The sequence below is a fragment of the Barbus barbus genome (assembly GCF_936440315.1).
Source record: "Barbus barbus genome assembly, chromosome: 33".
NCBI classification, from domain to species: domain Eukaryota; kingdom Metazoa; phylum Chordata; class Actinopteri; order Cypriniformes; family Cyprinidae; genus Barbus; species Barbus barbus.
In genome coordinates, this window is record NC_136761.1 from 23194521 (window position 1) to 23210638 (window position 16118).

Below are 16118 nucleotides of genomic sequence, written 5' to 3' on the forward strand. Positions count from 1 at the left end.
ATTATAACAGTGTAGCAGGCTAATTTAATAAAGATGGTATTTAAATGCTTAGCCTTATGATCAAAGCTCTGTAGTTTTACTGTGGGGGCAAAACATATAATGCAATGCAGTACAATAATGATTACAAAATAAATGTAACCCAAAAGTTATTGAGTTATTGTATGCATCACATTTTAACATGATTTATTTGATGATAAATTATGTATTGATAATTAAGTAAATCCAAGTTGCTTCAGTCTAGTATGTGTTCATCTTGAAATATTATTAACAATATAAAAGTTATTGTAATGTTTACATCATATAAAATCAGTAGATTTCACAGCAAAAAGACATGCATATCATGACCTAAAGGGGGACATTTTTTGTATTATACTAAAAGGCCTTTCATTTGCTAAAAAAGTACAAAATCACATATCAAATATGAAATAGTTGGCTTTATAGAGTAAAATCATTTGAGTGTTGAAATGATGCATTATTGTGATTTTTTGGTCATATTTACAGTATTTTCTTCTACCTGTTTCTCTGCTCTTTTTTTCAGTTGGCTCTGTAATCAACTGTCACAATGGGTAAATCCTGGAATAGTTGTCTTTTAGTGCTGTTTATGTGGACTTGCTTAGGGGCCCAGCAAATGGAAGATGCATTGTCTTTTCAGTTTACTCATCCACTTTACAATGTAATGATATATGAAAATTCAGCAGCAAAAACCTTTGTTGAATGCCCCATAAAAATGGGTATTTTTATGACGAACCAGTCTTGGGACATTTGGTACGGAATAGACTCCGGGGACCATGATAATTTATTCAAAGCTGAGAAGTATGTTTTGGGTAATTTCTGTTTCCTGAGAATAAGAACCAAAGGAGGGAATTCTGCCACTCTTAATAGGGAAGTAAAAGACCACTATCTACTGACTGTAAATGCTATTGAAAGACATACTGGTGCTGAAACACAAACACAGGCTAAAGTGCAAGTTCTGGACACGAATGATCTCAGACCTCTTTTCTCACCGACTACATACCTTTTTTTTGTACCCGAAAACTCAGCCATCAGAACAAGTGTAGGCAGAGTTTTTGCCACAGACGCTGACACAGGCACCAATGGAGAGGTCTATTTCAGCTTCAAAGAGTGGACTGACATGTTCTCCATTCATCCTACTAGCGGGGTTATAACTCTGACAGGCAAGCTGGATTACTCTGAGGTGGCTGTTTATGAGATTGATGTGTTGGCTGTGGACAGAGGTCTAAAGCTCTATGGGAGTAGCAGCAGCAGTAGCACGACAAAGCTAAAGGTGCACGTGCTGCAGGCCAATGAACATGCACCTGTCATCACAGCTGTCCCCTTAACTCCATGGAACGCAACCAGGGATCCCACTTATGCATATGTGACTGTGGAGGACGCCGATGAAGGGCAGAATGGCGAGATTGCCTCTTTGAACATCGTAGCTGGAGATCCGCTCCAGCAGTTCAAGTCCTTCAGAACAAACCCTGGGAGCAAAGAATACAAAATCAAGGCCATCAAAGAAGTGGAATGGGAGGGTTATAGTTTTGGGTACAATCTTACATTGCAGGCCAAAGATAAGGGGAATCCTCCAAAGTTTTCCTCAGCGATAGTTGTGAGGGTGAAATCGCCCAGCGCATACACAGAAACTCCTACATTTGAGAAGAGCATCTATAGAGTTACTCTTAGTGAGTTTGCGCCTCCTCACTCTCCTGTTGTTATGGTCAAAACTGCACAGAAACATTCAAAGATTAATTACTTGTTACAATTTAAGATACAACAACATGAGAATCCATTTGTCATTAATCCAAACACGGGCCTTATCACCACCATGGCACCTATAAAAGCAGAAAGTGTCAGTCAATATGAATTTGATGTTGTTACGAGTGACAGACTAGCAGTGGCCAAGGTGGTTGTCAGTATATGCGATGTGAACAACAATGCCCCAGTGTTTCAAAAGTCTAATTATGAAGCTAGTATCGCTGAACACGTGCCCATAGGCACTAGTGTCTTGACAGTCAGTGCTACCGACATAGACGATGGCGAAAATGGCTATGTCACCTACAGTATTGCCAATGTGAATAAACAGCCTTTTGTAGTGGATTATTTCACAGGTGTCATAAACACCGCAGAGGATCTAGATTATGAGACGATGCCGAGCAAATTCTCCCTAAGGATTCGGGCATCAGACTGGGGCTCCCCTTTCCGCCGTGAGGCAGAGACTGTTGTTTCAATCACTCTCACCAACCTGAACGATAATAAGCCACACTTTGAGAATATTGATTGTGATGTTACTGTGTCAAGATCTCTAGGGGTCGGTGAAAAAATAATAGTGGTGTCTGCCATCGACGCTGATGATCTTGGAGTAGTGCAGTACAGAATTGACAGTGGTAATAACATGAATCTTTTCGAATTGGATTCCAGCTCAGGGGTGCTGACACTTAAAAAGTCGCTGAGGGATGGCGATGCTGCGAAACAGTCTTTCCACCGCCTGCAAATAACTGCCAGCGATGGAGAAATATCAAGTACTCCTATGTTCCTAAATCTAACAGTAGTTAGTGCTTTTAAACATGTCCGCTCCAAATGTGCAGAGACTGGCGTTCTGAAAACTTTGGCCGGGCTGCTGCTTTTTGGCTCTAAACGACACAGTCAGAAAGAAGCAGAAGATGAATTTGCAGACATCCATTCTGTTAACCGCCACACTCCACGGTTTATAGAGTCCACTCCAACTGTAATAGAAGTTAAAGAGGACCTTCCTGTAGGGACGAGCATAGCACTCCTCAGAGCTGCCGATTTAGACTCTGGCTTCAATGGGAAATTGCTTTTTGTGATCTCAGGGGGAGATTTTGATAGTTGTTTCACGATAGAATCTGACACAGGGTGGCTTAAAGTTTTCCAGCCACTTGATCGAGAAACAACAGACCACTACACTCTCAACATCACTGTTTATGACCTTGGCTTACCGCAGAAATCCTCATCTCACATGGTAAATGTTAACATTTTAGACATAAATGACAACAGTCCAGAGTTCCTTCAGTCTGAGTATTCAGTGGATATAAGTGAAGACACTGCTATGGCAACAGACATCATTCAGCTTGAAGCGAAAGATAAAGATTTAGGGGTCAATGGAATGGTTAGATACTCGTTTCTTACCCAAACAGATAAATTCATCATACATGAAGAAACGGGGATTGTAACTGTTATGGGTCCTTTAGACAGAGAAGCCAATCCGTCATTTGTTCTGAAGGTGGCTGCTTTTGACGCTGCAATTGATGAGCCTAAAACGATATCAACAGCATTGTTATACATTAATTTGGAGGATGTGAATGACAATGCCCCTATATTTATACCCCAACAATACCATATCAAAGTCAGAGAAGACATTCCAGTGGGTACCTTGGTGCTCTGGCTTGAAACTCACGATCCTGACCTTGGCCTGTCTGGACAGGTGAGATACAGTCTAACAGAAGGGGAAGATGGAAGCTTTCAAGTGGATAAAATGACTGGAGCTGTGTATGTCTCTCAGACTCTTGATTTCGAAACAAGACAAGTATATAATCTGACAGCAAAGGCCAAAGACAGAGGCAAGCCAAACCCTTTATCCTCATCCTGCTTCATTCATGTGGAGATTGTGGATGTTAATGAGAACTTGTACCGCCCGTCCTTCCCATTCTTTGTGGACTGGGGTGCTGTGAGTGAAGATGCCCCAGCTGGCACTTCTGTTATGAAAGTTACAGCTCACGATGAGGACAGTGGCAGGGATGGAGAAGTTCGCTACTCCATACGAGGAGGTTCAGGCCTGGGTGTGTTCACCATTGATGAAGACAGCGGTAAGTTCATTAGTATTCTTGCGATTTTAAAAGAAAAATAAGCTGTTATGTGGAAAAATAAGCCTGGTTCATTAGGTGCAAGGATTCGAAACAAATAAGTTATTTGGAAACAATATTTGGACACTTTCTGGATGTCAGATGTTAGTGGAACATGTTCATAGATAATGAATTGAACTACTCTATACCTGTGGTTTCTCTGATAGGATCTGAGTAGAACTGGCTTCATACATCCACTAAAAATCACCTTGAGATCAGTTATAAACAGTGTTGGGGGTAATGCACTAAAAGTAACACGAGTTACATAATCTGATTACTTTTTCAAGTAGCTAGTAAAGAAACACATTACTTTTAAATTTACTATCTTATGTTTTTTTTTATGTCATTTCAAATAAATGAGCAAGTCCAGCTCAGGTAACAAAAAGTAATGAAAAGTAATGTAATGCATTACATTCCATAAAAATGAACTAAGTAATGCAATTAGTCACTTTTCTATTGACTAATGCAATATTATAATGCATTACTTTTAAAAGTAACTTTCCCCAACATTGGTTATAAGTAATCTGTTAAATGGCTTAGTGAAGTGAAGAATTGTTACTGTAGTGTATGCATATACCATTTTGAAATGTTTAGTAACCATTTTGTTATCTAATGTAATGAAATGTAGGCTATTAATTTTAAGTGTGACTGAAGTGTCCAGTACATTTCAGGGCCACAACATGAATATTTAACAAACAATGCTGATTGCATTTGTACCACAGTGCTGTCTAAAGACATGCGAGAGAGCCAAAAAGAAAAAGAGGGAAAAACAAAGAGCGAAGCAGGACACTTTCACCCTGAGGAAAGAGCTTATCAAGTTTTACTGGAGTTGTAGAAGCCACACCGCTACCTTTAGAACAAAGCCCACAGCGTGAAAGTAGACACTGCCGAGAGACAGATGAACAAAAAGAGCTGCCTCATCTCCCTTTACCCCCTTAATCACTCCATATTTTATGTACAATGTCTGCCCTTTACACATTTAATCTTTTATGCAAATGTCTGCGTTATGAATTCTCAATATCCTGCTATAGATAATAGATCCATTTTTTGCTTCTATGTTGATTACAGTTTTCATTTCAAAAGAATATTATTAGCGTTGTGTCAGTCGTTCCTACTTTGTATGGTTCATTTCTGCTCCATCCTTATCTAGACTTCAGAGTTTACAATGCAAAACTCTCAGTACCATGTGACACGGTTTTATGGCAGCTCCATCGGTGCTTTCTCAGTCTAAATATTTAAAGTGCCTTTTGTTTTTCAAGTGCTTAACATGTAGTGCAACATGTTCCTTCTTCTTTTCTTTGTCACAGGCATAATAAGGACACAAGAGATCCTCGATCGCGAGACTGCTAATCATTACTGGCTCACAATCTATGCTACCGATCAAGGAATTGTGCCACTTTCCTCATTTGTGCAGGTCTACATCGAGGTTAAAGATGTTAATGATAATGCTCCACTGACATCAGAGCCTGTCTACTATTCTTCTGTATCTGAGAACTCCCCCAAAGACGTCTCTGTCATCCAGATCCAAGCATTTGACCTGGACACAAAATCCAGCGATAATCTCTCATATAAAATAACCAGTGGAAATCCACAGGGATTTTTTGTCATTGACTCCCAGACAGGTAAGTTGATACCTCTTATAAAAATCGGCCTATGGATTTGTTTTAAAAATGTCCATTTTTTTTTTAATTTTAGCATGATTATTATGATGAGATACTAAAAAACATCAAGATATGCTCTATTTTCTAAGTCTGCTTTATTAAAACAAAGTCCTTTATTTTTCTTATGCAAAAAGAAGCAGCATTGAACATTTAGTATAGACTATCTAAAACATTTTTGAGCCTTGTATTTGAGTATATAAGCAAAAAGTGGTTAAGCATGATTTTCGGCTGTCGCAGACGAAAGACTGGCATTGTGAAAAAATCGCAGCGATTTCTGAAAATCATGCAGTGTGTTTCGGGCTTTAATAAACTGCAACATTTGAGGTTTGTCAATGACGTCAATGTTCATAAATGTACATGTAAATAAGACACATGTGATATATAAGTTTTGACATGAAATCTTTCTTGAAGTTTTTCATACAGTATATAGACATAATTGATATTCACACCAGCTGGTTAATTACATTCACTGAGCGGCACAAGTAATGAATGCAGCTAATTAATTTGACGCGTCAATTGATTTCTCCTCCACTAAATTACTTGCCACACTCAGTCAGCTCAGCTTAAAGTCTCAACAGTGCAAGTAAAAAAGTTTTTCAAAGGATTTCCTTGCCAAATTCAATTGGACAAACTGAACTTGGTACATTTAGAACTGAATGTTGTGAATTGTGACCGTTCAGATAGTGTTTCAAGGAACAGCAAGCACAATACACTCTAATGTATGACTCTATTTACATTTTTTTCTCTCTCGATAGGAATTCAGGATAAAGGAAAACCTCTCTGAGGAGAATACAAAATTTAGGATAGATTCATCTGTCATGCCTGAATGTTTCGTTTTTTTGTTAGGGACTGACCCTGTGTCAAGAGAACAGCTTGAATCTTTTATTACTGATAGAACGTTTTCTCAGTCAGAGGAAGAAACACACTGAACTATACCATTTGCCATCCACAGGGTTGGTGATAACAACATCTCGGAAACTGGACAGAGAAAAGCAAGCGGAGCATCTTCTTGAAGTAAGCTGAACCCTTTAACTGATGACATTGTATTTGGACAAGTTCATATGACTTCTATTTTCCACAAAGCATAAAAGGGACATTTTCATGCTCCTTTTTCATAGTCACCACACGTGTCAAGCTCCAAAAAGGACACAAAAGCATTTTAAAAAGTAGTCAATGCATTTGTGCACTATGCTTTGTCTGATTTGTGAATGAAATATACTTTTGAGACATTCTAATTTAGTGTTTCACTAAAACAAATCACACAGTACAGGTTTACAATTACATGATGGTATGCAGTGCTGGGTACAAATTATAATCTGTTACTGATTCCAAATTACATGACAAAAATTGTAGTTTGTGACATAATCCATTACACACTGACTTTAGATGACTTATTTATCACTTTGATTTAAATCTTCTCAATCATATTGATATAAAAATACAAAGAAAATATATTCCATTCGTGGGTTATTACCAGCATGAAGTGAAGGTTTCCCAAAATTAATTATAAATATTTTTTTGCCATTGTGTGAATAATATGTAATCATGTAATCAGTAAAAAGTATCTGTAGTATGATTAAGAGTATTTTAAAATGTAAATAAAATGTAATGTCAGTTATTACCCAGCACTGATGGTGTGTTAATAATTTTCATTTTTGGGTGAACTGTCCCCATTGAAGAGATATTGACGTTCACAATTAACTGAATACATTTTATGCCTCCCTCATGTTTACTTTGGCAGTAGTGTCTTAAGCGTTCAGGCATGAGATCTGTTTTTTCTTATAAACAGATCACTGTTTCGGATGAAGGCAGCCCACCCAAGTCTACAGTGGTTCGTGTGATAGTCAGCGTATTGGATGAAAATGACAACAGTCCCCAGTTCTTGGAAAAGAGCTTTAAAATCAAGCTGGTGGAACGACCAGAGGCAGTCGAATGGGAGCCAATTTATCGAGTGATTGCTTATGACAGAGATGAGAGTCCCTCCTCTGATATCTCATACACAATCGAGGAGGGTGAAGAGCACGGGAAATTCTTCATTGAGCCCACAACGGGGTTTGTGTTCTCCAAAGAGGTTTTTTCAGTGGGGGAGTATCATATTCTCACGGTACGTTTATTTCAATTCCTAGTCTCCAAATGGTGTCAGGCTTAATAAAGGTGTATTTGCGGCTTCAGACTGAATGAGCACATGCCCCTTCATACTGTATTTTTGATCCAAGTGGATTTTGAATCCAATGTCAATTTTCATAATTAAATTAAATTGTAGTTTAAATAATGTGGGTGAAATCATCCATTAACATTAGTTTTTACAAGAAAAAAATAACTGTATATCAGTATAGATTTTAATTAGCCAGAAAGCAAACATATCATTTTGCTTTTCAACCTCTTGATCACATTTAAAGAAAACTAAAAATCCCCAAAAAGAAAGAAGTACAGATAAAAAAACATACATTATATCCTCTTAAAAAAATAGGTTCTTGACATGTTTGGTACACTAAGAAACAAGAAAAAACACTCACACTGCTCTCTTGCAGATTAAAGCGTCAGACAATGGAAGGCCTTCAAAGTCGTCCATCTGTCGGTTGCACATTGAGTGGATTCCAAAGCCTAAGCTGGCTAAACAACCGCTGGCATTTGAGGAGATTCCATTCTCATTCTCTGTGATGGAGAATGATCCAGTAGCCCATATGGTGGGAGTCATCAGCGCTCAGCCACTTGACTCCCCTGTATGGTTTACAATCAAAGGTAAAGATCTAAAGCTCTACAATCAGTCCTAAAAGAATATTTCCAAAAATGAATATTCTGTCATCTACTCACCCTCGTGTGATTCCAAATCCATATTGCTCTCTATCTTCAGTGAAGCACAACAGGAGAATTTTAGAGTATGGTGGTCTTCTCTATTTCATGCAATCACTATAAGGGATTGGAGCTTTCAAGCATCCAAAAAGGACATATAAACATCATTAAAGTTTCCATAAAAGTGCCTATATGACTTTAAACCCACTAATTTTTTAAGTGAAGAACGGGCTAAAATCTACGCCATTATTCACTGATAATAATTTAAACTCCAGTACTGAATAATGAACATATTTAATCACTGAAACATTTACTCACCTTCATATTGTTTCAAACCTGTATGAGTTTCTTTCATCTAACAAATGAACGTATTTTATAGAATGTCAGTTGTTTTGCATCCATACTGATTCAGTGCTGTTTGGTTTCTTCAAAATATCTTATACAGTCTTGGAATGACAGGAGGGTGAGTAAATGATGTTTGGGCTTTTAACTTTATTTAAACTCCAGTCTAATCCTTACACAATGTTCTCATTAAATGGGGGTGACAAATCACGTATCACTTTTATGGTGCTTTTTGAAGTTTTAAAGCCTTAGTTCTCATTCACTGCAATTACATGGAGAGAAAATCATTGGTACATTTCCCCATTTATCTTTGAAAGCTAGAACATAATCAGGATTGGAATGCCACGAGGGTGAATAAATGGAAATGCATTTTTTTGGGTGAATTACTCCTTTAAAAGAAAGCAATAAATACAATGTTTAGTCATCTGTAGTCATTCTTGATGTTTCAGCTCTTTAGAGTTCAATGTTTGTTTGATCTTCAATAACCCAACCTTGATTTTGCCCTAATCGGCTTTCAACTAAATGCTTTTATTTTTTCCTCTGCCGCCTTCTTGTCTGCCTCCTCTGCCTTTCCTGTTTTTCTACTCTTCCTTCACAAGGAGACACACATGTTAAAGAGGTTTTTCACATCCTACAGATGGCTTGTGACCTGAACTGTACAGCAGGTATCTGCTGATAAATAGAAATATCCCTTCTTGTTTTTCTTGCAGCTCTTGCATTATTTCCTATCACATCTTCCAGAAAGAGTTCTGAATTTGTATTCTGTGGAGAGATCTTGCACATTATTTACTTTCTTTGAATGTTTGCTACTTTAATAGCTGATGCAAATGATATATTATGCAAAAATTACACCTGTTAGTGAACAGCGTTAAAATGGGACCGCTGTCTGTATTTGTATGAGCAGGTGGAAACGCTGACAGCCGCTTTGACGTGGAGAGGGCGAGTGGCACAATCATCATCGCTGGCGCTCTAGATGCTGAACGGCAGTCAAATTACAACCTCACTGTTGAAGCAACAGATGGAACAAGATCTATCAGCACTCAGGTGTTTTGTCTTTAATGGCACTTACCAAGAAATTGCCCATGTATTTATAAAATTGGAGCGGTTGAATAATGAATGGAGGATAAGAAAAATGATGCACATCTTTGCTTTTGACAAAGATTGTATACGTGTACATCTGTATTGTGACAGGATAATTGTTTTGTTGCTTAGTATTACCTATACATTCCGTCACTGCTCAAATTGCAAAAACCATTTAAAATGAACAAGATTACATGCCTCACAATGAATGACAGATTTCAATTTGTCAGAAAGCAAACATATTATTTTGCTTTTTACTAAACGCTTAATATCTTAACCTCTTGATCATGTTTCTAAACAAAAATCCAAAAAAATAAAGAAGTGCAGATTTTAGTTGTATCCATTTCATTTCTTTGTCTTACCACACGTGACAGTCCAAATCGAACGATCAGGTATATTCTGAATAGAACATATTCAATTTCATGTCAAAAACATGATAACTCAACTAGCTGGAATGTACCCTCCTCCTGCATATTGCAATACTAGACTTGGCTGGAGTCAGGCTCTCTGGCTGTCTTTCTAATGTACAGGTTGCCTTTGTCCTTTTGTCATGGTGTGAACATACCTCTCCTTGGGCGATACCTGCATGTATCAGCCAAGCCAACCAGACTTATCAGGTCACAGTGCGAGGCTCATCCATCAGTGTGAGCAGACCCAGAGGCAAAGAATGATGTGAGAGGGAGTAATGTTTTAAAAGAGAGCTCTGTTTCAGCCCTCAGCCCATCGCTCCTGTTGCAGAGAGCATGCCCTGCAGGAGATTGCACTCAGTACAGTTTGTCATCCCATAATGGGCTTCTTTCTTGTGGGCAGTTTCAGGGTCTGTGTGAATGACAGATTTTCATACATTTATGTCTAAGGTCAAATAATACGCACTGGGTGCCCTTATGTTCTTGCTGCTTGAGTAAACACACAGTCTCCAAAAACATGAGTGCACCTGTATTTACAGTATGATGAACTTAAAATGTGGATTTTGGACATATGCTATGATTTTGATGAAAGTACTTCCTTAAAAGCAGCTGATTTTTTCCCATTTGACTCTCAAATGATATCACGCCAGTATGGTTACTACTTACTATATAATATAATATAACTTACTATATAATATAATACAATATAATATAATGTAATGTAACATAATATAATATAATTAATCCTGTAAAGCCTGACAATGATATTCAGAAACATGAACCTAAAGCCTGAAGTGACATATTTGATTCTTACATTTTCACATTATTTTAATAATATAAAAGTTATTCTTATGTTTACTTTATAAAAATCAATAGAAATTTCCCAGCAAAAATACCTGAAGGGGGATATTTTTATATTTAAGCTAAAAGGCCTTTTACTTGGTAAAAAAAGGTATAAACTTTTGTAAACTGTGTGTAATTTAAAGACCTTAGAAATTTGTGAATTAAATATAATACAGTAGGGCTTTTATAAGGTTTTTATAAATGCATATATGCCATATTTAACCGTGTGGATTGTGCTTTGTTACACAGGTCATAATTCAGGTTATTGACACAAATGAACACCGCCCCCAGTTTGGACAAAACCAATATGAGATAAGTATTCCAGAGGAAACTCAGCCTGGAATGAAGATACTGGAAATAAATGCAACAGATAAGGATGAGAACAAATTATCCTACACACTGTTGAGCAGCACAGACTTTTTCAGCCTGAAGAAGTTTCGTCTTGATCCTGCAACAGGCTTTCTGTACACCGCTGAAAAACTGGACCATGAAACCATGCACAGACATATCCTCACAATAATGGTAAAGACATGTATAATCTTCTTTGTCCTCTGCACAAAGTATTTGGAAAAAAACTGCAACTGTTTGTTACAGTACATTATGTCATATTATTCCAGGTTAGGGATCAAGGTGTGCCTGTGAAGAGTAATTTTGTGAGAGTGATCATCAACATGGAGGACAGTAATGACAATGCACCATGGTTCACCAGCTCTCAGTACACCGCCCGTGTGTTTGAGACAGCTGTGATTGGTTCATCTGTGTTACAGGTCACTGCGCTGGACAAAGACAAAGGCCTAAATGCTGAAATCCTTTACAGCATAGATTCAGGTACAGCACAGCTCTACTAACACTGCACTATTATTAACACTGTATTATTATACAGATAGAATTGCTGCATAAATTGCCAGTGAGATGATCAACGCAATTATAATATTTCTTAATGCATCTTTTCCCTTTTCTCTGATGGTATAGGAAATCATGGAAATTCCTTCAACATCGATCAGTCTTCAGGCATTGTAACAGTTGCAAGAGAACTTGATCGTGAATACGAAGACCAGTATGAATTGGTAATTAAAGCATCAGATAAAGGAGAACCTCCTCTCAGTGTGGTTACAACCGTCAAGATCATGGTCACTATCTCGGATAATGCCAAGCCAAAGTTCCCCTTCAGTTCAATATCAGCTGAAGTCAGTGAATCTGTCTCTGTTGGGAGTTTTGTAACTTTAGTTTCAGCCTTCAGTCAATCAACCATCTACTATCAGATCAAAGAGGGAAATGTGAACAGCGTGTTTGACATCAATCCAAACTCTGGTGCTGTCATCACAAGGAAAAAGCTGGACTTTGAAACCCTTTCGTCATATAAACTGATTATGCAAGGGTCAGACATGGCTGAAAGGTCAAGTAGTGTGACAGTAAACATTCATCTAAAAGATGAAAATGACAATGCTCCTGTTTTCACTCAACCTGAATTTACTGGCTTCATCAGTGAATCATCCATTGTCAGAAGTGTAGTTCTGACTGCTCAGAACGTTCCACTTATTGTCCGTGCAACAGATGCTGATCAGCACTCAAACGGCAGGCTTGTCTATGAGATTATGGAGCCATTTGCTCATAACTATTTTTCTATCGATTCAGGGACCGGAGCTATTCAAACTCTTAGCAACCTGGATTATGAGCAGAGAAAGGTGTTTGTCTTCCGAGTTCAGGTTCATGACACTGGAATGCCACGTTTGTTTGCTCGAAACACTGCCAATGTGACTATATACGTCATTAACGTCAATGATTGTGCCCCAAAATTCACTCAGGATTCATATGAGACAACACTCCTCCTTCCAACCTACAAAGGAGTTAAAGTGACAACAGTAAAGGCTACAGATGAGGACTCGCTGCCAGACACCAAACTGCGCTTGGAACTTGTAGATGGCAACATAGGGAACAAATTCAGGCTTGATCCAACTTCAGGTGATATTTTTGTGCAAAATGCCACACAGTTGCGGAGCAGGTACAGACTGACAGTCCAAGTCTCTGATGGAAGCTTTACTGGCACTGCAACCGTTAAAGTCAGCGTTAAAGAAAATAAAGGTCACAATCTGAAGTTTACTCAGGAAATTTTCACCGCCTATGTGCAGGAAAACTCAGCAGAGACTAAAACCCTGACAGTCCTCTCTGTAGTTGGAAATAGAGTCAATGAGCCTTTGTTTTATTCTATTCTCAACCCTAACAGCAAATTTGAAATAGGACGCACATCTGGAGTGCTCTTCTCCACAGGAATCCCATTTGATCGTGAGGAGCAGGATTTGTTTGAAATCTTTGTGGAGGTTACAAAAGAGCCAAGGTTAAACGGTACTGCCCATGTGCTTGTGAGAGTGCACGTGGAAGATATGAATGATAATGCCCCCGTCTTTGTAGATCAGCCCTATAATGTCATTGTTCCGATCGACAAAACTGTGGGTTTGGTTTTCAGGAAGGTGACCACCGTGGACAGAGATATTGGCAGAAACGCAGCGGTTACGTACCATTTGAAAGGGCATGATAAATATTTTCAGGTAAGCCCTTCCGGAGAAATCTCTCTTAAGAGACCTCTTGAGCTCAAAAGCATTGGCAAATTCGTCATTAACATCACCGCACAAGACAGAGGTGAACCACCGCTGTTTTCAAAAGCAGAGGTAGTTATTTCAGTGGTAAACAAAGCTACACCAATGTTTCAAAGACCTTTTTACAAGATTGAAATCCCTGAGAATGTGCAAGTACGTACATCTGTACTGCAAGTCGAAGCCAATCAATCTGCAGGACCTTGTACGGTCTACAGCATCTGTGGTGGAAACCCATTCAATCAGTTCTACATTGATTTCAATTCAGGACTCATTGAAGTCATCCAGCCATTGGATTATGAGGCTCATCCTGCATATCGGTTATGCATCCAAGCGACAGACTCTTTAACTGGGGCCAACTCTAATGTTTTTGTAGATATCATTTTGGAAGACGTCAATGACAATGCACCTAAATTTGAAGCGGCAGTGTTTAACGCCAGTATCTCTGAATCTGTTGTAATTGGAACTTCGGTGCTACAAGTGGTAGCCATGGACTCTGACACAGGAAGCAATGCACTATTGTTTTATCAGTTGTATGAAAAAGATGGAGCCACTTCAGATCACTTCAGAATAGATGTTGAGAGTGGAGTCATATGGACAACAGGACTGTTGGACCACGAAACCCAATCACAGCATGAACTTAATGTAAAAGCACTTGACTGTGGAGCATTTCAGCTGTCTGCTGAGGTCCAAGTAATCATATATGTAACAGATCTTAATGACAACCCGCCTGTTTTTGCACACCAGCTTTATAATGCCACAATAAACAAAATTTCTTCTCCAGGGCAGCTTGTGACCTGTGTTAAAGCATATGATGCTGACAGCCATGGAACCAGTCAGCTTGAGTATGCTATTTTGTCTGGAAATTACAACAATATCTTTGCCATTGATGCGTCAAGTGGAGAAATTCTGATTGCCAACTTCAGCCAACAGTCTCTTGAGCACTTCTACAGCTTAATTCTGTCAGTAACTGATGGTGTTTTTAGAAGTACTGCTGAGGCAAACATCTATTTGATGGGCGAGAACAGCCACAGCCCATCATTTACCCAGAATGAGTATGTTATTGAGCTCACGGAGAACTCTCCAGTTGGTACATTGGTTGGACAAGTTAAAGCCATTGACAAAGACCCAGGGATATATGGACAGTTGACATTCATCATTGTAAATGATATCGCCAGGGATAAATTTACCATCAACAATGATGGCTGGATTCACACAGTAGAGAGTTTTGACAGAGAAAACCCAGAGGAGAAAACAATTAGCATCAGTTTAATGGCTAAAGATGGCGGTGGTCGATTAAGCTTTTGTACTGTTATTGTAACTCTCTCTGATGTGAATGACAATTCACCCAAATTCAGGCTTTCAGAACATAAAGTTACTGTGCCAGTAGATGCTCCCAGTGGTACAACAGTGATCAAAACATCTGCAGTAGATGAAGATGACGGAAGTAATGCTGATATCATTTACACTATTGACTCTGACATAGGGCACTTTGAAATTCATCCACTTAGTGGTGCAATTGTCACAAAGGAGAGTCTAATTGGGTTGGAAAATGGCCTCTATTCCTTACTTGTGAAGGCTAAAGATTCTGGAAGCCCACCAAGGCAATCTGTTATTCCAGTTTCAATTAGAATAGTCCCCCCTGAAACATCAATCCCAAAGTTTGCAGAGCCGTCACTGTGGCTGGAGCTTTCAGAAGACCTGGCTGTCGGAAGTGAGATGGATATCTTCCAAACCAAAAATGAGCGGCCTGTGATCTACAGCCTTGTTGGCGGGAACACTCCTGAGAGTAACAAAGATGATGTCTTTGCTATTGACAGCAGTACTGGAAAGCTTATACTCACAAAAAGACTAGACTATGAAACTATTAAACGGTATCAGCTTGCAGTGCAGGTGAGAGATGCTGAATATAGCATGGAAATTGTCTCAATCCTAGATGTGAGTATCCATCTCAAGGATGTCAATGATAATAGCCCACAATTTGAGTCCTACCCCTACCAGTCATATATTGTTGAAAACCTACCAAAAGGGACTTCTGTAGTGCAGGTCAAGGCAACCGATCTGGATTCCTGGCTGAATGGTCAGGTCACTTATACTCTGCATGAAATCCAGGAGCGGTCTGACGTTCTGGAGATGTTTGCAGTGGACAGTGAGTTGGGCTGGATAACCACCCGCCACGAGATAGACAGAGAAAAGACAGACCGATATCGAGTCACAGTGCTGGCCACAGACCGAGCCCAAGGGCTACAGATGACAGGCACTACTGTTGTAGAAGTGACAGTTGTGGACACAAATGACAACCCTCCGTTATTTACTGAAGCAGTTTTTAAAGGCACTGTGAGAGAAGATGAATCCACACCAGGCACAGTTGTTACTATTCTTAGCTATACTGATTCTGACAGTGAGGAGGTCAACAGGAGGTTCAGCTGCTTTATCACAGGTACACTCTCCATGCTACTAAGCGAAACCAGTGAGATTCATAAGATTGAAGAGATCACCATAAATGTCATAATTTACTCTCCCTCATGCTCTGTGATACAT

At 38.9% G+C, this 16118-nt stretch overlaps 1 protein-coding gene across 1 annotated transcript in view; it reads left to right on the forward strand.

Annotated features, from left to right (window-relative positions):
* Nucleotides 1-628: 628 nt before the first annotated feature.
* Nucleotides 629-16118, forward strand: part of LOC306853337 (protocadherin Fat 1-like) — a gene marked incomplete at both ends in the record, with an annotated part of 34720 nt that continues 19230 nt past the window's right edge. The window contains 10 exons of the mRNA XM_079390650.1: nucleotides 629-3824; nucleotides 5168-5482; nucleotides 6474-6535; nucleotides 7311-7625; nucleotides 8053-8263; nucleotides 9256-9321; nucleotides 9558-9700; nucleotides 11236-11508; nucleotides 11604-11814; nucleotides 11959-16017. Coding sequence (XP_079246776.1) covers nucleotides 629-3824; nucleotides 5168-5482; nucleotides 6474-6535; nucleotides 7311-7625; nucleotides 8053-8263; nucleotides 9256-9321; nucleotides 9558-9700; nucleotides 11236-11508; nucleotides 11604-11814; nucleotides 11959-16017 — 8851 coding nt within the window. The remainder of the gene's footprint in view (nucleotides 3825-5167; nucleotides 5483-6473; nucleotides 6536-7310; nucleotides 7626-8052; nucleotides 8264-9255; nucleotides 9322-9557; nucleotides 9701-11235; nucleotides 11509-11603; nucleotides 11815-11958; nucleotides 16018-16118) is intronic.